The sequence below is a fragment of the Pelodiscus sinensis genome, chromosome 5, assembly GCF_052426305.1.
Source record: "Pelodiscus sinensis isolate ZL-2025 chromosome 5, ASM5242630v1, whole genome shotgun sequence".
Taxonomy (NCBI): Eukaryota; Metazoa; Chordata; order Testudines; family Trionychidae; genus Pelodiscus; species Pelodiscus sinensis.
The window spans coordinates 18,428,945-18,452,773 of record NC_143056.1 but is presented as its reverse complement, the minus strand read 5'-3'; the positions used below and the strand labels follow the sequence as shown (position 1 = coordinate 18,452,773).

Here is a 23,829-nt window from a genome sequence, read left to right as displayed (position 1 = left end):
TGCAGCTTTAAGCTGAGAGAATGTGTCACATTTTGATCCAACAGGGATGCACATTAAAACAAGTCATGAAACTTACCAAATGCCAAAAAATTACCGTGTCTAAATTTGAGCCCTCCCTTCCCCAAGCTTGAGATCCAGGCCAAGTAGCTCCCTGTTCTCACACACTCCTCCTCCTCCTATCCCCCCAACTGGCCCTGGTTTTAGCTCTGTTCAGCTACAACATTCAGATCAGTAAGAATGACCGACGTGGAAGCAAAGGGCAGAGAGCAGCTATTAGCATTTGGTTACTTGGTAACTCTCATGTAATCACTACATACTTTACATTTTAGATCCCAGTGGTGGGATAAATAGAATGGCTGGGAAAACATCAAGTGAAATAAATCGAATGGTTTATGGGACATTTTTATCTCAAAATGAACTGTAGGTCACAAATGCGAGCTTGATTGTGATTCCAAGAGTTTAATTATTAAATAGATGTGCCAAAAAATGGTGACTAAGAAAGTTTGTTTCAATGGCACAGCTATTCTAATATATATGTGCAGTATATCATCTTGAACACTCAGTTTTACTGTCTACCCAAAGAAGCATGAATTAGTGGAGTTACACTGTGGATGAATTTGACCCAGGTGCTTCTTTTAAGTAAAATTATTTTTGCCAGATCCTACAGAGGCATGTCTCGGTAGGCAGTATTGCCTAATGGTAGATAAATTACCATCCTAACAGCTATGATTCGGGGTAGCATCATCTGCTTGTGGATTGGGTAGGGAAGCTATCAGAGTTGGCCAGCTGCAAGCAGCTTCATTATTAGGCTCAATCTAAGTGGCATGGAGTGCTGGCAACTTCCTGGCAGGAGGCTGCTGCACCCGACTACCTTCATCTGTGGTCAGCCCAGTCTGAGATCTGAGCCGTTTAAATGCTGCCTCCATTGGGACCATACCCAACAGAAGCAATGATGGTGACCTCTTGGGCCCAGAACAGTAATTTAACCCTTCCCTCCCCTGTATGGAGTTGGTAATACCCCATCGCAGGGCAAATTCTCAATTCTGATCTGAAGTATAGGTGTCGAGGGTAGGGCACCTAATCCTGTTGCATATTCTTCCCAGAGTTTGCTTCCTGAAGAGTTCCATTCAGGACCTGCAGGACATGATTATAAATTAGCACTGTGAATCAAGCAGGAAAGTTTTGCTTTAGAACTGCCCAGCATATACTCAACCAGAGCCAGTGTTCTTAAAGCATACTTCTTCATAAAGCAACTTCTGTTGTGTTGTATCAGATCTATCACCACATTTGATATTACAAATAACATTTGCAAATAGCAGTTCATATACTGCCCTCTGTGCATAGGTGAATTCCCACTGACATTGAAGGCAGTTGCAGATACAAAGGACAGTCCATAGCTCTGTATCATGAATGAAAACTTACACCGTAGATTAGTGATATGAAGAATGAAAAATGTATGGCTCCCAAGCATAAGTATGACTGACCCTCATGGAAAGAAATAGGATTATTGTAGGTTACTGCATGTTTCTTTGCTTTCTATTTTCCTGTGAACAATTGGTCTCATTAGACAATGGATTTGTAGGTATCAACAGAAGTAAGAAATACATGCTTTGAAATAAATGAAAGTTGAGCTCTTTCTGTGTAACTGGCTTCACACTAAGGCTCTGTCTACACTGGCAACTTTTGCTGGCAGAGAGTATGCAAATGGAGCGCTGATTAGCATTTTCTCATAATCCATTTGCATACTCTATTCGAGCCGTTTTTGCACAAAAACAAGCAGTGTGGACGTTTCCTTTTTGCACAAAAAACACTTTTTGCACAAGATCCTTATCCCTCTCTGGGAGAGGCATAAGGATCTTGCGCAAAAAGTGGGTTTTGCACAAAAAGGAAACATCCACACTGCTTGGTTTTGCGCAAAAACCCTTTGCGCAAAACCAGCTCAAATAGATTATGCAAATGAAGTGTGACAAAATGATAATCAGTGCTTCATTTGCATACTCTCTGCTGGGAAAAGCTGGCAGTGTAGACATAGCCTAAGATTTCACACTAAGTTTTAAATATTATCAAACCATTGGTAGTTGCATGGCGTCCAGTACACTTTTTCTTTAAAAAAATCCAAGAAAGTACTTGCATGCTGAAGCATCCATCTAAAGAAACACTAATATTTACCCTGTTTGTTAAGAGGAGATGCACAAAAATTCCCCTTATGAGTGATTTTCACACGGACATGATTTTTGCAGGACTTCCCTGCTGATAGATATTACAAGTAAGAGCTAGTTTTGTATTCCATTCTGTGGATGTCCTGCTGCAAGGGTATCTTTCAGCAGTGAATTTGTTCCTCCAGAGGCAAAAAAGGGACAGTGTTCCTTTCAGTGTTAATTATGTGCTCTGGGGCAATTAATATTTTTGATGTATTACATGATGGTGGAAAATCACACTTGACCATCACAAAAACTCATCTTGCTGCCTACAGGTGCATGGGTAAATTATTTATGGAGTGTACACAGAATCACTAAAGGTGGAATACTGAAAGAAGGATCAGTTGACACTTTGGCAGTGGGAGGAGATATGGAAGACTCCGTTCTAATTAATCGCCTTTCTGTTCTGTTATACCGATCTGTAGCTTCCAGTTACAACTGCACCTCTCTCGCTGTATGCTATTACGTGATTTTGTTTTCAGATTGTTCAAGATAAAGTTACTTCATTATTAATATATATGCACTGTGCATGTACATAAATATTGTATATGTACGTGTGTGTAAACCTATTGGAAGTGTTAATAGTTAAGATAAACTAAGTCCATTATCGCAATGTGTGACTATTTCTATGACCCTATTTGCAATAAAACCAGATTCAATGATATGAGAAAATTGCTAGGTTTCGAAATAATTGAACCAGGCCAGATGAATCCCCACTAAGGCATCATTTACAAAGTACTTTGCTTGTCTAAAATATTTATTCCTGCTGGAGGAAATGGAAAAAGAGTTCATACCGTTACACTGCTATCCTCTGAGCATAAAATTGTTTTATTGTGTTATGTTTATTTCCTAGACATCTTCCATTGGGATATGGCTGGAAAGTACTGTATGTGCAGTCAGTCCTTTTGTGCAGACTGTTCATGTTATTCACTGGGAAGTCAATCACGAGGGTGTTTTTTTTTTCCCTTTTTTTTCTGCTGTGCAGACACTTAAACTCCCTTTTCTTTTAAAGACACATATTTGCATACACAATGCAAGCCATTAAAAGTCAGCATTTCCCAACACAGTGCTGTCGGTGAGGCCATAGTTTTCCCCTCAGTCTAAGACAGGAAATAGCCACAGTAGCTTGTGAAGGATATGTTGGCAACTGTTGTCCTTAATCATTAAAACTACGCTATACAAATTGTCCTAAGTCCTCAACCATTGGCTAACACCATTTTTGTTTTATTTTAATAACATGGTTAGTTTTTGACTCTTGAATACTTTCAACAAAGTGTTTGCAGCATTCTACAGATCTAGAAGTATCCATTGTTTAAATCTGAATAATGAATATGTTTGCAAAAATCACTCTCTGGACAATGGAGAATTAGTGAAGCCAAAAAGAGGTGAAATTCTTCAGACAAATTATTCAGTAGGCACTATTTGTCCAGCTTTACTTCTGACATATATTGAGTGAAATGAGATCAATGCCTTGATAGGAAATAATAGGGTGATGAGGTTGAAGACAACACTCTAGACCTTTGCAAAGTACTCCATCCCAGTCTAATAACACTCACTTCTTCTCTCAACAGCACCTTAAAATTTCACCACTGTTATTTTCATGAAATCCTTCACACTAAACTCTGATTCCTAATGCATATGCAATTTTAGGTGACTAATCTACAATCAAAAGTACTTAGCAGGAATGGATCAGTCGCTGTTATGAAGTTTGAACATATAGCATTTTTTCACTCTGGAATGTGAGGGCTCAGGTAACTACTGCTTATTCATACATTAACAACTATTGCTGTCAACTTTATAAGCATTTGAAGGTGAACAGTTAAGAATGGTAGTTTTAAATGATCCTTTTTTAGAACTGACTGGCAATTTTGCAATCACACTCATTTTTGATAAGCAATGGCTTTTCAAGGGAATTGTTTTATTGTTGCCAGTAAAATCTCTTTTTTGTTAAAATTCTGGAGGTGGGGTGACAAACTGGTTGGAGCTTTTTTTATTTTTGGTAACATTATGACTTCCCCCCCCAACCTAAAACTGTCAGTTTTCATTTACTGAAAGCCAAAAGATGCTTTTCCTTTTTTACGACAATTCCCTCCCTCCTCCCCACCCCCAAAAATTCAAAAAGTGTGTAAACAATGAAAACAGTTTTATTTTCATTGATTTTTTTAATGAGGAAAGAAATCATTACCCAGAGTTCTAATGTGTAAGGCTAGATTGTGGCTTGAACTTTGTAGCTGCGCAAAAGTCTAAGCAAGAGTAAAATAGCCCTTCTTACTTCTACATGGGTTACATTAGTATAGAGTGGGAGGCAATAATTTTTGAATTTGGTAAGTGGTGAAAGACCGCACTTTTCCATTATATTAATGGAGGAAGTGCAGAGTCTAGGGTGGAGGTTGGGTGCAGAAGGGAGCTCAGAGCGGGGGATTGTGGCATAGGAAGGAGTGTGGGGTCTGGGAGTGAGCTGGGGTTAAGGAGGGGGTGGTGACATGGGGCATGATCCTCACAGCCAGCCGCTCTGAGTGGTGTGCAGGGGGCACAGCAGGAAGGGAGTCTGCCCAAAGCACCTGCTGGGCCACAGAAAGGTGGCAGGACAGGTCTGGGGTGGGCCAGATCAGGCCCAGAGCTGTATTTTACCACTCCCCTCCCCCTCATAGTACAGGAATATAGAGGTAACAGAAGATACTTCCCTTCTTATTACCACCCTGGGGAAGGCAGCTGGGGAATGGGTAGGTATTTGGCTGTACCCCTGTACTTACTGGCCAGAGTAGCTTAGTTGACCTACGAGTGCTGGTGTAGACCAGCAACAAATTGCTTCCACTTTGGGGCAAGGAGGAAGTGGGGAAGCAATTGTGACTTAATACTTCTGCAGCTTATGCACCTCTCCTTGCTCAGGGTTATATGTCAAGTCAAAGCCTAGGCATGTGGCTTCCTGCTGATTTGGGCATCTGTTAAAATTTCGTGCAAAAATCGTAAGAACTGGGTCCTCAGATGTGCTGAGGGGAGCTCCTGAGTAACTTCATCTCCCAGGGAAGTCATTAATAATTGAGGCCCTTTCAACCAGGAGGCCTTCAACGACCTGCCTGCATTGTGTCTTTTATGAACACTTTTCAGAAAGAAATTTCCCTCCTACAGGATGTGTTGACACAGCGCGATTCAGGACTTTCAGACACAGTGAAATCCTTGCAGGAAGCATCAGCGTGTGGATTGCCAGAGAGTTTTAGGAAACCTGCAGCTGTCAGCCCACAGCAGCATGAGGAAGAGTCTTCCATCTCTCCAATGTACAGGAAAGAGAAGGTAAGGAGACTATCTGGGCTACTTCAAACAGTTCTATTTATATTCCGTTGTCAGTAGGGAATCGCAGCTCATCAGAAACAAGGTGCCTTCGTCACCTGAATGCTGCTTCTCTGTCTGCAAGTGAAAAGCAAGTTTCATGATACATTGTCATGCCTTTAGCCCATGGTTTGTAGTTCTATAAATGGCAGCGTCTCGGTTGGTGTACACCAGCCGGCTGTAACTTCAGTGAGAACCATGAACACCAGCCCTATCCCCAGCGTAGATTTCTTCTCTGGCGTGTCGGCTCACTCGTGCTCTCCAGGGCATTGGATGGAAAGAGACAAAGTCTAAGTCCATTTCCCTCCCTGGCCTGCCCTCTCCCCAGCTGTAATGTACAGGAGGGAGAGCAGCAGCTCCTTAGAAGCTACTCTTACTCTCCCAGCTGGTGGGATGAATAACTAAGGGGCAACATACGCCCCATTCTCCCCTGCTGAGTTGCATTGACACACCAGTGTAACAGAGCGCAGAACTACGCCCACTCATCCCACTCAGCAATGAATTTGCTCCATGTCTAAGGCACTGCTTTGTGTGGTTTCACTAAGCCCTTTTGCGGCCTAGGTAGGCATGTCATGGTGGATAAATAGCCCCAGGGAAACCAAACAGTCAGCTCTACTTGTGCTATTTGTGCAGTAAAACAATAAAATACCATCTTTCTATGATCAGTACTGGGATATTTGTTGGAAAAATGTGTATTTCATAATGACTGGACTTCACTCTTGACAAAGAGCGGTTGAAGCTCCTCTGAGAGTAAATCACGTTTTTTTCCAGCTAAAATTCTATCAATGATTTTATTATAATCTCCGTAGAAAATTCTAATGTTAAAATCCTACTCTATTACTACAATAATGGCTCTAATTTGTGAAACATGTAAAGTGAGGCCATAACTGTACTGGAGAGAGAGAGATGTGATCCCACTACAGCTATATCATTTCCTGGTGACGTTCACCCACATATCATCAACAGATGCAAGATTAAGATCTGTGCTATTTGCAAGAGTTTGAGATTGGGAATGATTTCTAAAAAGAAAGCGCAAAATGATGATAGACTTGCAAAAATCATTATGAAAAGCACAGCTTCATTTACATACACGCATGTAGCGACATTTGTCTTGATCTACTCCATGTAACTCCTTTCACCTTAGCAGAAAAGCTCCAATTTTCAGTTGCCCACCCAATAATATCAATAAGAAGTATTGTTAGCTATGCCCCTATTTATCTTAAATTGACCGATTCCCTACTCCAGCCACTTTTCCTGCAAGTCTATTCACTTTTCTGGTGTTTCTCTTGAAGAACACACCATCAAACAGACAGGCAGTGAGTTTAAAACTGATCTATCTGTCAGTGAAACTCATTACTATGATATATCTCTGAGGCCATTTGCTCAGCAAGGCTCAAGAGAAAGGACTGAACATTTATATGGTCAACAAAAACGTACAGAGTTAGAATAGAAAAGATTGTGGGGGAAAGCTCAATTTTGGAAATTATATATGAACCTTCATGCTTCAGGATTTAAGCCAATCTGGCAAATGAAGGGTAGGAAGAACACTATTGGAGCAACGTATCTAGAGGTGATATGGATTCTCTATCTTTTGAAGTCTTTAAATCAGATCTTGTTGCTTTTCTGAAAGAGAGGCTGTAACTCAAACAGAAGTTATGGACCTTATGAAGGAATTGCTAGGTTAGGTTCTATGGCCTGTGTTTTACAAGAGGAGACCATAATAATTTTCCAGTCTGACTACCTGCACGCCATGCTTGTTCCTTCTGGTCTTCAAGTTTATGAAGCTATGAGATACCCCCTATGTGAAGGTTATTCCTACAGCTGGATTTCTTCCATCTTCCTCAGAAGCATCCTGTAGCGGCCACTGTCTCAGTCGGGCTATTAAACAAGATGGACAACTAGTATGATCCTTATGAGTGGGGTAGCTGTGTTAGTCTGTATCTGAAAAAACAAAGAGGGGTCCTTTGGCACCATAAAGACCAGGTGGGTCTTTGCTCATGAATGCTTATGCCCAAATAAATGTTAATCTTTAAGAGGATTCCTCATAGTTTTAGTCTGATCTGATGTGGTGAATCCTATGGCTCTAGGACAAGGATCTTCTCTAGGTAACATATCTACATTTTATCTTTAGCCCTTTCCAATCATGACCCCTCATTTTACTAGTCCCTCCCCATAATGTGAACAGGACTTTTCCCAATATCCTGGAACAGAGTTGGGCAATAGGGCTGAAAGGAACATAATATGGAGGGTCCGAAATGATGAAACAGGAAAGAGAGGCTAGACCAGAAAAAACAGCACCAACCAACATTATTGTTATAATTTATTATTTTTATTTGTGTTACCATAGACCCTAAGGCCTTGTCTATACTGGACCAGGCAGGTCGGCTACACCATCCAGCTACGCAAAATGCATAGCTGGAGTCAGCCGACCTTAAGCCAAGCCATGGCAGCATCCACACAGAGGGAGGCAACAGGAGCAAACATTGCCAACAGCTTCCCTTACTCCTTGCAGAAGGAGGAGTACTGGATGCCAGCAGGGACTACCCTCAGCGTTCGAGTTACAGTTCTATACTAGACCTGCTAAATTGAATGCTAGAAGATCAACCTCCACAGCGTTGATCTTCTGGTAAGTATAGACGTGCCCTATGAGCCATAGGCCTAGGCCTAGGCACTCCATTGTGCTAGGCACTCTCTTCACTGTGCATTGTAGGTTGTCAAGGGAGGAAGGATGGACACTTGTGATGATCATGCTCATCACTGGATTTTGATCCAAAATAATAATGAAGCAGGGAAAACCCACAGATAGGCCTAGTCAAAATATAGAGCAATAGATCTGCTTTGCCCGCTTTTGCTGGACATGTATGTGCAGTGGACTCTTCTGAACTCATCTGATTGGGACTCATTTATACACTTTCACCATACCATGATAAAGTGAATTTTTAAGAGAAAACTGGGATTGGATTGGATTGGATTGGATTATCGTATCCACAATAATTTGATTCTATGATCTAAGATTGAATGTTGTTTTTAAACTAGGATGAGAGAGACAATATAAGGAGATCTAATTTTAAATAGGGCAACTCATATACTTGTCATATACATTGCATTCAAACATGAGACTATTGTGTCATATCAGTTGCTCAAATAATATGTACTCATGCATCATGGAACTGCTTAGCTTGAAAGAATAGTTTGAAAGACACCCTTGTAATTGGATGCATACATTTCAAATCATGTCTGTGGTTTTCTATCCTTTTAGGACTATGTACCATTTAAAATAAAATTGTTCTTTCAGATTACAGGGAAAAAAATAAATTAAGGCAGTCTGTTCCAGAAATAGCAATTCTTGCATTTTTATGTTTTAACAAAGTTCTATGCTGTTATTTTTTCTGGTGATGACAAGTAATACTGAACTCCAGATCTACAACTAAGACAGGAAGCACAGTGTTACTTCTCTGTAAATACTGCAGTGATCTAACCATAAACAATGTCACAAAAAGTATGTTTCACATCATGTCTTTTGGAGACATCGTACAAATATTGTATAACCAGAGAAAGTTCAAAGCTTCATTCAAAGGCATTACTCCAGTTTGTGCAGTAGCATTTTGTGCTTTGATCAATTTTCTAGACGAATTGTTGTAAATGTCCTCCTTCGATACTGAGAAAAAGACCGCCCAGGAAACAAGCTGTTGGTGAAAAGCGAAAAGCAGAGAGAAGGGTTCGATTTCATGAGCCAGAAATCACTGGATATGGTATGTTTAAGATATTAAAACTATTTATACTATCCCAAGAGTGTCATTCTCTTTTCAGTGTTTATTGTCCTCCCAATCCTTCCACATCCCCTTCCTCACCTTATCTACGTATCAGGACAGTCTCTTGGGGCACAGTTCTTCAGCTCAGTATTCAGCATATGGGACTGTGAGATCCATCACTCTGTCTTCTCTAGGATCAAAATAGGCCTTAGCATAGATTAGAACAATCACAGAGCAATAGATTAGAACAATTACAACAAGTCTCTTTGACTTCCCGGAACAGTCCTTTAAAAGCAGCATTCAAACTGCTCGTGATTGACAGCGCAGTAGATTCTGGTCTGGTCATAACCCTTTTTACACCATCCCATTCCAGAACAGCCCCTCTGTGGACCAGGGACAGAGATGGTTTCCCTTTAGGACAGATTCACATGCTGTTTATGTCACTCTGAAGCAAAAGGGACTTAGCCCAGGCAGAGGAACAGCTTCCTTGTCTCCTTATGTGCATTAGGTACAATTGTGACTTTGTACAACTAACAATGAAATAAGAGGTGTTTCATCATTGTAACTTCAATGCGCTACACTAGTAAAAAAATTGCATTGTACTATAGGAAGTTAGAGGATTCGTTGGGAATCAAGCAGAACAAAAAAATTGCATTTGTATGAATTGTATTTAAATGGCTTTGGTGGCAAGCATTCTGCATTATCACTTTGTTAACAGTGAACAATGCAATATGAGGAAGGTGGTGTAGATACTGAACAGGCAGCAAAACCTCTTAGTCTGTCCAAGACCTCTATGTTTTGGGGGTTTTATTGCTGTTTCTTATGCTGTATACAAGCCTATGAATGCAAGGTTGGGCCCGATCTAATAACAGTTGACTTCAGTGGGTTTTGGTCAAGTTCATGTTATCTTTGGGGCTTTCAAGTCATTCAGAATTTGGCACTTGAAAGTATCCAGTAAGTTGCCTCTAAGTTCTGTGGCTGTCCACATGAGTGCATAATACCACAAGTCTGAGAATACATTATTTTTCCCCATCTCACTCCTAGCATTCAGGTCCATATCAACAGTAACCGCAATAATCTCTCTCCAGAGCACGTTGAACTTTGTAGAATAGAATTATAAGAGGTCTGGATTCTCCTCTCATTGAGAACCATTAAATTATAGGTTAAAAGTTAGAAGGGACCAGAAGTGTCACACCATCTAACTCCTTGCCAAAATGTAGGATTAATTATGTCTTAAGACACATAGTTATCCAGCCTCCTTTTGGAAACATCCGGTGAAGGAACTTTCCAAAGCTCCCGTGGCCACCTGTTGCATTGTTCTACTGTTCTTACAGTTAGGAAGTTTTTTCCTGAGATTTAATCTACGTCTGCTAGGCTGTCATTTGAACCAGTTGCCTCTTGTCCTGCCCTCTGTGGCAAGAGAAAACTTTTCTCCATTTTTATGGCAACACGTCACATATTTGTAGACCATTATCATGCCTGCCCTCCATAGATCTTTTCCAAACTAAGCATACCCAGTTCCTCCTTCAGTCAAATGGTTTGCATGCCATCCCTTTGATCATCCTTGTTGTTTGCTTCTGGATCATTTCCATTTTTTCTCTCCTTTCTACACATTGGTGACCAAAACTGTACAGTTTCCTCCAGCTGAAGTCTAACCAGTGCTGAGTAGAATGGCACTGTCACCTCCCATAACTTGCATGCTATGCCTCTATTAATATAACCTAAAATTGTATTTACTTTTTTTGCAATATCATCTCATTGCTAATACATGTTGAGATTGGGACACCTCACAACTCCCAGAAGGGCTGCTGTCAAGTCAGTTTTTCCCCCATTCTATATTTGGTTTTCCTTTCCTAAGGGTGCACAGCAGGGCTTAACTCGAAATAAGCTACACTAATTGAGCTATGTCAATTGCGTAGCTTATTTCAAAATAGCTTATTTCGAAATTGGAAGAGTCTACACAGCACTTATTTCAAAATAGAACACTCTTCCTCCAACTTCCCTTACTCCTTGTATAATGAGGGCTACAGGAGTCGGAGTAAGAAGTCCTCCAGCTTGAAAGTATTTTGACACTATTTTGAAATAACTGCCTGCTGTTTAGATGCGGACTAAGTTATTTCAAAATAACACTAGTTATTTCAAAATAATGTTGCTGCATAGAAGTGCCCTAAGATCTCTTCCGCAAAAAGCTTCTTGCACAAGAAGCCTGTAGTGCAGACATAGCCTATGTTAGCCCCTTTCCAGTCTTCTAAGACCTCCTCTGTCATCCATGAATTTGCAAATATTATGAATTTGCAAACACTGGTTTCCATTGAATCCTAGAAATATAGGACTAGAAGGAACTTCAATAGGTTAGCTAGTCCACCCCTACTTCCCCACCCTGCCCATTCTGAGGCATGATTTAGTATACCTAGACCATCCCTGACAGGTGTTTGTTTATTCTGTTCTTAAAAAACTTCTGCATTGGGATTCCAAAACCTCCTAGGTTAGGTGTTCCAGGGCTTAACTATCCTTATTGTCAGAAAGTTTTCCCTAATATCTAACCTAAAGCTCCCTTATTGCAAGCTCCTGATTCACACTAAAGGGTGAGAGGAGAATCAGACCCATGTTTTTTTAAGACATGAAAAATTCCCCTGTCTTTCACTTCAAGAGCCATATCTATGTTTCTTTATTGCAAACAACCTGTGATGAAGACTCCCTTGCTGTTTGTCAATACATTGCTATTAATACAATTCAATTAGAGGCTGGTAAAAATGAGCTTGTTAGCACCACTAACATTTTTCCAGGCTCTGAATTTTCATGTTGGATTGTCCTTGCCACTGCAAGCAGGCAGTGTTTTAGGACATAGTTAGATGGGGAATCCATGTTATAATAGTGTTTGTCTTTTAAACTTAACTTCCTACCTCCTGCCTGCTGGGCTGTCTCATGCTCATGCTGGAAATGATACAGCAGTTGCGTTCCTTCTTGATGACAGTTACAAAACCTTTTATCCCCATCACAACAGCAGCCATGTCCCGATCTTACTTTCTTAGCCCATCACTGGCTTGTTCCATTGCAAGTGTGAAAATGTAGCAGCATTTCAGGAAGCAGTTTTTAGGCAGAAACTTTCATTTCATGAGCCGGAAGATCCAGATTCTCTTCTGGCGTGAATGGGTCATTGAAGTCATAAGGGTCTTGTCAATTCACACCAACTGAGGATTGGCCCAGTACCTTTAACTGTGTAAATGGACCATTTCAGAAAACCACAGCCAGGCCTACCAGCAGGCTTGCCTATTTCACTCTGCTACCCTGAGGAGGCCTTAGTTAGCATGCAAGAACGTTTTCATTCTATTTGCTAGACATTTCCTGCTGGGACTACGGAGTTGGTACGTTGAAGTTTTACAGTATAACTGTGGGCCATTCATGGCACTAGCCTGAGATTGCCTACCTGCTGCTGAGATTAATTGCGCAGCAATACTCCATGAATAGGAATTGTTTCATGCTGTCAGTGGTTTTTGTGTGCATGAAGCACAATATGTGATCAGTTCTGCTCCAGTATTTTAAACCAACAGAAAGTAAGACAAGTAGTGGAAACAAGAATTCAGTCCCTGGAGCAATGTTTAATTTAAACATAATTAATACATTTTATGGTAATAAAATGGGTCCAGGTTTTTCATTGAGATAGGAAGAGTTTCCCCTCTCCCCCCTAAGCTAAGCAGTAGTTCTCTCAGCTGACTTCTACCTGTGGTGAATATGTAGTTCATTAGCACAGTGGTGATATAGAGGACATAATTAAAATAATCTGTTTTCTCTTTTTGTGTGTGTGTAAGAATACTTGAGGCAAGGCCAAAGTCGCAGAACACACCAGCAAATCTGTGTGCAAGTGCTATTGACTATATTACAGGGAGATCTAAAGGACCCCAACCAAGACTAGGACCTCTTTTGCCAGGTGGTGTACACATAAATGGTTAGAGATGGCGTGTGCTCTGAAGAGACCACAATCTAAACAGTCAAGTTAGAAAAAAGGGCGGAGAAACAAAGTATTATTATGCCCATTTTACAGATTAGGACCCAAGACACAGATGTGTTGCATGAAGGCCTCAGCTGATCGAAATCTAAATCAGCTAAGCTGATTATGAGTGATTTGCCCCTGCTCACACAGGACATCCATGTAAACTGCAGAAATTGAACCCTGAGCTCTTAAGAGCCAGCCTTATGCCTCTATCACAGACCGGCAGCACCTTTATTATTCAAGACCCCCTGATTGGAGTTGAGCATGCTATTTATAACAAACAGTATAGCTAGTAGGGTTGGTGGAACTATGAGGAAGATGGAAGTTCCATTTCACAAAGGATTTTGCAACTTGTCTTGATGACAAATTGCAGTAAAAAGTGAAAATTACATATTCATCCATGATGGAAAACTCCAGGAAAAAAAATCATTCTGCATTGTTCAAAATGTTGTGTTTTAACAAACTCAGAATGTCTAGTTTTCAAATTCCACTTTGAATAAATTTTCTGTTGTATTAGAGTAGATAATAATACAAAAAATGGAAACATTTCATTCCAAAAAGAACTTTCTTTTTTCATTTTTAACAACAAAATTGTCTGGAAAAAAAGTATGCAGTTTCACAAAACCTTTTGATTTCAACTGAACTGCATATTCTGATGGAGTACCTTTCCCTCGACATTTCACCAACCAGTTCAAGAATTTAGCTCTTTTTTTTTCTGTTTCCAAATTAGATATGAGCTGACTGATTTTTAAAACAAATAATTTATTTGCAATTGTGCAAACATAATTAAGCCTGAAGATTGATTTTAATTATCAGAAGTAACTTCTCCTGTATCTCTGTACTGTTTATTTATTCATGGCACCTGACTGTTGATTTCAGGGTATGGCTACACTTAAGGTGGGGGGTATTTATGCCTACCTGTAGGAGATATACCAGCATTAGCACTGATCATGCTAGCATGCTACCAATAAGAGTATCACCCCAATGGTGTGAGCAGCAGGAAGAGGTTACTGTCCTGAATACATAACTAACGTCTTAGATAAGACATAGCCTCTCCCAGTACACGTCCTTGCAACCACAGTATGCTGTTTTTAGCACACTAGTTCAATCACTGGGGTGTGCCCCCTTGAGCTGGGAATTACTCCCCCAAATCCAAGTACAGACAGACCCTCACTTACATGTAATTTGTTTTGCTCCCTCACTGACACTTTATAAGCAAGGAGTGAGCATTTCCAACATGCATGGGGCCTAATGAACATCTACATTTACATCTGAAGTGTGAATCCCTTGTAAACCTCACAGACAGCAACATTTGTGTGATTGATAAACCCTTTGCAAGAACTTCACAGGAGAGGGAAGAAAACAGGCCCTTATCAAAAGGTGATTCTCAAGTCACAAAATCAGTTCCCAAATCATTTTCACTACTACAAGACTAACTGTGACCTTTTTATTGAAGTCTGTCACACAGCTAAGAACGAGGAATCAGGTGATTCGAGAGACAAATGGCACATTGGAAATATCGAACATCAAATAGTTTCACTGGAAAGAGCTGGAGAGAGCAAGCCGCAGGTTAAAATATGTCCACATAAACCTTTTGTAGAATAATTCCAAGTAACAGACAAATTAATAAAAATCGAAGCCTAGTCACAGATAATCTGCAAGCAGAAAGAAGGGCTACATTCAAATGCAGAAATTATTTGCTGCAAATAATTCACCCAACTCTATTATAGAACATCGATTTGGCTTCTGGTGAGCTTTCAAATGATTGGCTATTAACATTCTACCTTCTCCCCACACACTTTGATACATTATTATGTGCTTGTTGCTTGATTTTATGACTTTTACCTTCCTTTATGTATATCTGTATGACAGCTTAATTGACTGCTGCGTATTCCAGGGCTGGTAATAGAAGCTAATTTAAATACGCTACAGCTAATGTCGGTCCTTTACCCATAACAATACACACCATATTTTTATCTTCTTATTGATTATGTGCATATGCCAGGCAAATAGTTGCACACTATTGTTTTTTATTCAGGCATGAATTTGGTTTTCAAGAGCGAATTTAATACTGAGAGTGCTTTATCAGAGTGACTGCGCAGTGACCATGCAGCCCAACAGAACAGCCATTGTGCTCTCAGAAATAATTCACACATGCTGTTAAGGATAAAAGATTTTTTTTCCAAACACAAGCCTGAGAATTAGGAGAGTGGAATCTATACCACAGGCTTCCTGTACAGCTAGCTTGCCACAGCCCTTACTAGGCTGGCCAAGGTAAGGACATAGAGTCCGGCACAGCTGTTGTTGTGGCAGGATATGGGGTGTGGATGCAGAGGCCAAGGTTGGGGGGGGCACCTTCCGTAGTGGAGGGACACCTTCCGTAGTGAAGGGTTAGGTTCTAGGTTGCAGGGATATGGTCTGGCCCCGACTTCTGTCCTTAGAGTGCTGTAAACTCGAACTAAACCTCATTTACTTGCTACATATAAGCTTTTGTTGCTTCAGTGCAGAGAAAAAAGACAGGACTTACTCCCTTACTCTGGCTTACTCCCTTGCTCAGACTATAACTCCAGGTACACAGTATGATCTGCATCCACTGCACTGACCATGCGTCAGCAGAGAGAACATATAAATCCTTCCCAGATTGTTGTGGTGCTTAAAATCTTAGAACCAGAGGGCTAGAAGGGACTGCAAGGGTCATAATCTATCCTCCCTACCAAGATGCAGGATTCGTGTCTGAGGCCATGTCTTCCCTAGATAGAAAATCGATGCTGCTGTGACTGATCTTCCAGAGTTTGATTTAGCGAGTCTAGTTAAGACTCGCTAAATCAAACTCAGAGGGTGCCCCCACCAGCTGCCTGGTCTCCTGCTTGTACCAGGAGTAAGGGAAACCAATAGGAGCCTTTGTTCCCATTGGCCTCCCACTGTGGTAAAAGCAAGGAAATGTGACTCCGGCTGTTTAATTAATGAAGCTGGAGTTGCATATCTTACTTCAACTTTCCCTAGGAGTATAGACCTGGCTTAAGCCACCCCAGACAGAGGGTTATCCAGCCTCTTTTGAAAGCTGAAGCTTTCATGACTTCCCTAGCTAATTTGTTCCATTTTCCTACTATTTTTAGGCAGTTTTTCCTGAGATTTAATCTAAAACAACTATGTCATACTTTGAACCCATTGTCTCTTGTCCTATATTCTGTGGCAAGAGAGAACAATTTTTCTCCATCTTTTTGTATGGTAGCCTATTCCTCTAGTCAGGATAAGGAGTGAGAGCACAGTGCAAAATTTTTACATAGGTCCCCTAAGCAAGGAGAAACATTGTACACCTCCAGCTATCTTCAGAAGGCAGGGAACTCTACACACTTAATGCCATATCCTAGACATTAGATTAGTGGTGCAAATTTGTTGTAATGTCAGCTTAACAGGCTACTGGAGAATTCCTACTTGTTTGATGTATCTTCCAGTGAGATAGGGATGTTATGTCCCCTCTCACTTATTAACCCTCAATAATTGGAAGGAAGAAGATTATGTCCAATGACTCCCAACTGGTTAGATGGTAGGGAATTATGCCCCTCATTAGCCTTTGACCGGTCATCATAGTGGTGATACAATGCACCATGGAAAAGTTATGGGTGGGAGTTAAACTTCATTGAAATTGGTGGGTGTACTAGGCACCTGTCACTCAGAATAAGAATACAAAACAATTGAGCCCCTGTATGAAAACAGATAGCTGGAACAACAGGAGCACCCAGAAGACAAGCAAATAGCAAGGCTTGAGTAGAAGTTGAACTATGGGAACAAGGGAGTTTGCCTTGGAGCTGATATAGCAAATGCAAATGCTGGAGCTGTGACTGGTGAATTATGTGCCTCTTAGATAGAAACACCACATACCAAAAAGAGACACAGACAGATACAGACAGAGACTGGCTATGTCAAGACTGCAGTGCTTTTCCGGGATACCAGTGCTTATCCCGGAAAAGCAACACCGCATCAAAGGAATGCATCCGCTTTTCTGAAAAAAAATTCGAAAAAGCGGACACGCTCTTTCGCCATCCCTGTAAACCTCATTCTATGAGGCAGAAGGGATGTGTTGAAAGAGGACTTTTTTCTGAAATTTGGCACCGTGTTGATGTGCCAAATTTCAGAAAAGCCTCTTTCGATAGTAAATCGGAAAAAGATACACAATTTGCGTTTCTTTTTCCAACTTAACATTGCAGTGGAGACCAAAACAGAGACAGACTTAGGCTAGGTCTACACACTACACCTTTTTCCGATTCTTTTTTCGGAAGAGGCTTTTCAAAATTTGCCCCATCAACACGGGGCCAAATTTTGGAAAACACTCCTCTTTCCGAAGATCCCTTCTTCCACGTAGAATGAGGAAGATGGGGCTTCTGAAAGAGCGCATTTGCTCTTCCACAAAAAAAGCAAAAGAGCAAACACGTTCCCTGGACGTGGCGGAGTTTTCTCTGGTATCCCGGAAATGCCCCGCAGTCTAGATGTACCCAGAGAGACACCTACAACAAAGAGTTAACAGAAAGGTTCATTGAAGGTGCAATCTCATATCTAAATCTCTGAAGAAGTGGGTTGTGCCCACGAAAGCTCATTATATCATGTACATGTTTTGTTAATCTTTAAGGTGCTACTAGACTATCCGTTGTAAGTTCTTCCTGTTACAGAATAACTTGCCTACCCCTCTGAAGCTATTTGCCCTGGTTATTCCTGACCAACCCCTTTCAGAATGTTGCAATGGCATTGCCTGACTTTAATAGACATCAGCATGTAAAATGTAGCCCAACTATTTCTGCACATGAAGTACGTCAGACACATAGTGATCTGAAATTCCTTGGGTTATTTTTACAAGCAAGGAGAAATGTTTACAATATATTCCTTTTTACGAATAAACCTAGTGGACATTCCAGTGAGATTAGCAATTTTAACACTGAGAGGCAGACTGGCCCTGCAAAAGCATTGTAAACTGTGCTGCTCGGTCAATAGATCCTCATTTCATTCTTATTTTAATTAACAGGACCAGTCCTAAGTTCATGTTACAGAGGAAAGGCAAGTTCTCCACTTCCTCTCTCTTTGTAGAACATTTGTGAGCATTAAATAATTAGTCATGATTGTTTAATATTCTCTAGTATTTAGCCTAATGTTTTACTTAAATGTATAAAAAATAATTGCTGGGAGGAAATTTGAGAACATGCATTAACTATGGTAATCCTGTTCTTATTGTATATAATTAAACCCTTGTAATGCTCCATTAGACTACATCTTTTATATTCAGTAGCCTCTGTAGGGAGGTGTGACTCACTACCATTTAATAGATGCATATAGAAGCACTCACAATAAGAACACAGCTTAATCTGCTGTTACCAGAAAACCAGGACAAAGGCAGCAGTAGGAGTCAAATTTGGAGCTATTTCAGACAACACTAAAATAAAGCTTGTTTCTTTTCTCTCCCCAACCTCTCCCAGCAGAAGATGGGCCATCAGCTGGATTGCCTTTGCTCCTGTGGATTTCACTTTGTTTAGTGCTGATCCTGGCTGTGAGTCTGTACTACAGCTGCATGCTGCAGAATTTCAAAGTCCTGGAAGAATTTCAATCCCAACTCGTTATCGTCTTTCTTCAGATCAGACACGTTGCTGTGAAATGCTGGACTTGGTTTATGAGGCAATAACAGTGTTCTCTGCTGCCACCCGTGTGGGACTGTGCATGGCCCAAGACAAAGATCTTAGCTGATAACATTTACATGGATATTGCAGCACAAGGTCCAAAGCCTGCTCAAACCGAACAGCGGAGAATGTGCCAGCCATCTCTTTGAAGACTAATAGCACTGACCCTATTGTACACTTATCTTTTTCTGTCACCACTCATTTCCCATTTCTTTTATTATTATTGTGTATATAACACTAACAGTTAGAGGGTGCAACCAAAATCAGGACCTTATTGTCCTTGGCAATATAAAAATACCTGGTAAGAGATGCTCCCTGCCTCAAAGAGCTAATAAATTGAAGAAACAAGAAAAAGCAAAGGAACACAAAGATTAATTAATTCAATCAAGGTCATGTAGGTAGGTAGTAGCAGGAATTGAACCAGGTCAATCAAGTCTCAGATCAGTACTTTAACCACAAGACCATCATTCCCCTCCAGCCGTGCTACTGTAGCGTGTGCAAGCATTACTCCGTGTGTTCGCAGGCTATGCCATGCTGTACTTTAAATATATGTGAAATGATTGTGAGTACCAACTGTGGCAACTGGCCTTCTCATTTCCCCTCAAGCTTTCTCCTATGTGGATAAAAGATAGTTCTTGGAAATGTTTCACCACATTCCCAGGCATGAAAGAGAGCATGCAAACTCATTTAAACAGGCTCTAGTTATTTGCCTAATATCACACATAACAGAATTGAATCCCAGGTTAATTATCAAGTGAGTAGTTTAATCCTATACATTTTATTCAGTCTGTAAACCTCATGAGCTAAGTTTATATAGTTTGTGACATCAGCAAACTGCTTCAATTTACTTATAGCTTGTATTCAATCAGGGGGCCATGTATTCATTCCATGCATGCTCTAATACAGTTTAAGGCTTTGCACAGTGCTACAATTGACTGTTTCTGAAGATAAAACTCTATTATCTTGGGGGCTCCTCATTCATACCTCATAGTAACGGTATTTCTGAACAAAATCATCTTAATGATACTGCAATAAATGCCGAATGCCTCTTCTGTGTGTCCAGGTGGAGCCCAATGTGTCTATCCAAGTGTGTTCCAGAGAAGGTCAACAACTTCATCTAGCCTGTGAGCAATAACTTTTTAGACTTTATCTTCTCCATAGACAAAAATATTAACATCATTTTCTGCCTGGCCTCCTTTTCAGGTAAAATTAAAGAAAACATTTTGACAATGTGCCTACTGTATTCAGAAAGGTACAGACTACCTGAGAGTGTGCAACACCAGGAAAAAAAATTTGACCATGGAAGACCATGCTTGCAAAATCACAACCTAAAGTCCCCTGTTGTGACAACCAACAAAGAACCAGGCATATTATTGCTGATCAATAAAGAATATTCCATATAGCACAGGGTGGGGACATGGCACATCACCTTCCAGGCAACAAAGTAGGCAAACAATTAAATAGGAACAGTAAGAAGCAAGTTTCTCATAAGGAATGTATGCCTCCTCTCAGTTAAAAATGGAAACAAACAAACTACAGCATTCAGACTCAAAGACAGAAATCAGTGACTTCAGTAGCTAATCTTATGCTCATCATAGGCTGTCACATGTCCACAGGCAATTGCATCAGACAAGCTGCTAGTTTGGAGTCAAAGGATGCACAAATCGGCATATTTATCCCTGTAACTTTTTACACAGATTGTGTGGTTCAAGAGAATAAGCTGTTCCAGCGCCTTTCTCCCCAATTTCTTAAGTAACACGGTGAGAGGCAACTTTCATATGAGTGACTCATTACAACATTTCATGAGAAAGGTTAGAAAATGGTATATTAGTGATATCAGCAGGTAATTTAATAACTTTTAACCCTTCCCAACATCTACATAGAAGTGTCCCCATCTCTTATTATCCCACCTTTTCTATAGCTGAGCTATAATTTCTGGAACAGACACGTTGAAAACGGGCTCGTGTTGAAAGGGCGGTTTGTTCAGCAAGAGAAATGGTGTGGTACTGCAGGTAATACATACAGCAACTGGAGATGTAGCTTATATCACCCAGATATGCTAATGTAATGCTTTAGGCTAACCCAGAAAACAAATCAAAGAGGTAAGAAGATAAAATGGCAGCTCCAGAATAAGGATTGGAAAGGATTGGATAGGCATGAAATCCACATTTAGCAAGCTATTTATTCACAGAGCAGCCACCTTTAAAACTAAACTGGTCTAAAAAATTTGATGTCAATTATACAAAACAGACCATATCAGTCTCAAGCAAATTGTATTATGTATGCATTTTAGGCCTTTTAAATTATAAAGGTTAACCCCACTCCTTTGAAGGCTGTGGTATTATTCTCATTTTATAGAATAAACTAAGTCTCAGGTAAATCTAATGACCTGCCCAAGACAGCAAGCCAACAACAGAGCCAGGAATCTCTGAACCCACAACTCCTGTCTCCCAGATCTCTTGCCCCAAATCTCCTGCAATCACTGAACCTCTGAAATTTGGACTGGTCATAACTTGTGCACCCAAATGTTCATGCTTAACCACCACACCAAACTTCCCTTCTGCTGTTTTCTCCTCACATATAAGCTTATGCACAATCCATCCATTCACTCAGACATTCTCGCTCACACACATTGACTCACCCCTCTTTCTCAACATGCACTCAATTGTTTATTCTTCTTACTATTCTTTGTTCGCTACCAGATGTATTCACAAGATTGTTAACTGGACCAGAATCTTCACTGCGAGCGTTAGATGGATTATTGTCAAAAGGTGAAGAATACCACCTTGATAAGACATAAAATCAGAAAAGATAAGATGATGCCAGGCAGTCACAGGACAGAGGACATTGTGAATTGCATTCTTCTTGAGGATTGTAACAAAATATGTCATTTATCAGAAATTGTCAAAACCTTTAATACTAATTGTGAGCATTTGCTGAGATTGCAGGAAGTCAGCAATGCAACCAATAGACCATTATGGTTCTTGAGGAAAAGAAAGGGTTCCTATTTGTCTTCTCAGAACCACATATTAGTAGAGTCATTGAGTAGCAGGCTTTCTGTTTGCAACTGTGTGAATTCTCATCTCCCCTGTGTCACACCTATAGCACTTCATGGATGCATATCCCGTGTCACAACTATAGCACTTGCTTACCTAGAAAAATAATCCTCGGAGAACACGTATGGACCGTGACCTCAAGAATATCCACAAGAATAAGATGAGACCACATTGTCTAAAAATCCAACAGCCCTTTAATGTATGACAAGCCCTAACACAGCAACGTCTGCCCCAAAGCTGGTAACAGGCAATCCCATCCACCAAACAAACATTTGGTTTTAATCCTAGTCCTTCATATTTTCTTTCAAACCACAGCCAAGCTACTGGGGGCAGGCAGGTGGTGGAATCTCCATCCCTAGAGGTTTTTAAGTCCCGACTTGACACAGCCCTGGCTGGGATGATTTAGTTAGGATTGGTCCTGCTTTTAGCAGAGGGTTAGACTCAGTGATCTCCTGAGGTCACTTCCAACCCTATGAATCCAGGGCTATGTCTACACTGCCCCTCTCTTGTAGAAAAACATATGAAAATGAGGCTAAGTGAGGAATATCGTTGCTTCTCATTTACATAATTAATGAGGCTCTGTTTTTGCACAAGAGGCTTTTGCGCAAAAACCCCCTCTTGTACAAGAGCCGTTCTTCCGCATTTTATTCCAGAAGAACAGCTCTTGCACAAGAGGGGGGGTTTTGTGCAAAAAGGAGCTATGTAGATGGCTCCTTTTTGCGCAAAAGCCTCTTGCGCAAAAACGGAGCCTAATTATGCAAATAAGGCACGGCAATATTCCACGCTTAGCCTCATTTGCATATGTTTTTCGCAAGAAAGGGGCAGTGTAGATATGGCCTAAGTGTTCAGTGACTAGCAGTTGAGGAATTTCTGAGGTAAATAACAAGCTTGTGTAATGCACACACCTTTTTGGGTGTGGTGCACTGTCCCATCTAGTGACACTTACAGAGAGAATAATGAGTTTGCTCTAAGTCTTAGCTGACAGCCAGCTGGCTTTTAGTTCATGTGGTAGGGTAAGGGTGGGGAACCTAAGGCCTGGGGGTCAGATGCAGCCCGTGGCTTGCCTAGGTTCAGCACTTGAGACTCTGAGTTCCCCCCAGCATTGGGGAGCCTATGCTGGTGAGGGGTGGGTTTGGGGTTTTTAGTTGTTGTTTCAAACTTGTGTGCAGCCCCTGACTGATTTTTCTATGGGTCAGTAGCCCTGACCCAAAAAAGGTTTCCCACCCGAGGTAGATGATCATGCACTAAGCTGTAGAAGTTCCAGCTTCAGTTCTGCACATGCTATAAATGGACTACTTCCTTATTAATTCACTGCCCTAGAATTGTCACCATGCAGGGGAGCATACCTATTTATTAATTTTATAGGTGCTGCAAAGAGAAAATCAAATTGTTCATGGTTCAAATTCTGGGCCTGCCTCAAGTAGGCAGGTGATACTATGGTACTTGGTAACAGGCTGGTCCTCTGCGGTATATAGAAATCACAGCTTTTTTCTCCATCAGCTTAGTTATAGGACACCCATGATTGGAGTTGGAACCAAAAGGACCCACACTTGATGGATGATGGAGGATAGAATCCTGGATGCTGTTGTAGTTTTTTGTAACTATAGCCTCACCCCATTGGACATGGCATTTCTACCTTGGCTATATGACGGAGATGCAAGTTTTGCTCAGCTGAAATGGGTCCTGGTGGAAGATCATACAGTTTGCAGTGTTGTCCAACACATCGCAGGGGGAATGAAGGTGTCACAGGAGTCACCAGCATATTTGTTATATTGCAGCTTCCCAGGGAGGAGGGCAGAGAGCCAGACAGTGGAAATGGAACATACTAAAATTGTACTCATT

The 23,829-nt window shown here is 40.8% G+C and overlaps 1 protein-coding gene across 1 annotated transcript; it reads left to right on the top strand.

The window, feature by feature from the left end:
- The first annotated feature begins 237 nt into the window (after positions 1 to 237).
- On the top strand, positions 238 to 21,764 carry C5H14orf180 (chromosome 5 C14orf180 homolog). Its single transcript, XM_089778255.1, has 4 exons — positions 238 to 291; positions 5,328 to 5,489; positions 9,154 to 9,277; positions 18,734 to 21,764. The coding sequence occupies exons 1-4, from the start codon at positions 238 to 240 to the stop codon at positions 18,934 to 18,936; spliced, it is 543 nt and encodes a 180-aa protein (XP_089634381.1). The 3' UTR covers positions 18,937 to 21,764.
- Positions 21,765 to 23,829: the final 2,065 nt, after the last annotated feature.

What these genes read in the sequence shown, in the direction of transcription:
- C5H14orf180 (XM_089778255.1), top strand. Translation starts at nt 238, where the DNA reads ATGACCGACGTGGAAGCAAAGGGCAGAGAGCAGCTATTAGCATTTGGT. An exon ending in CAATGTACAGGAAAGAGAAG is followed by an intron (nt 5,490 to 9,153) that starts GTAAGGAGACTA and finishes TCAATTTTCTAG; the next exon opens with ACGAATTGTTGTAAATGTCC. An exon ending in GCCAGAAATCACTGGATATG is followed by an intron (nt 9,278 to 18,733) that starts GTATGTTTAAGA and finishes AACCTCTCCCAG; the next exon opens with CAGAAGATGGGCCATCAGCT.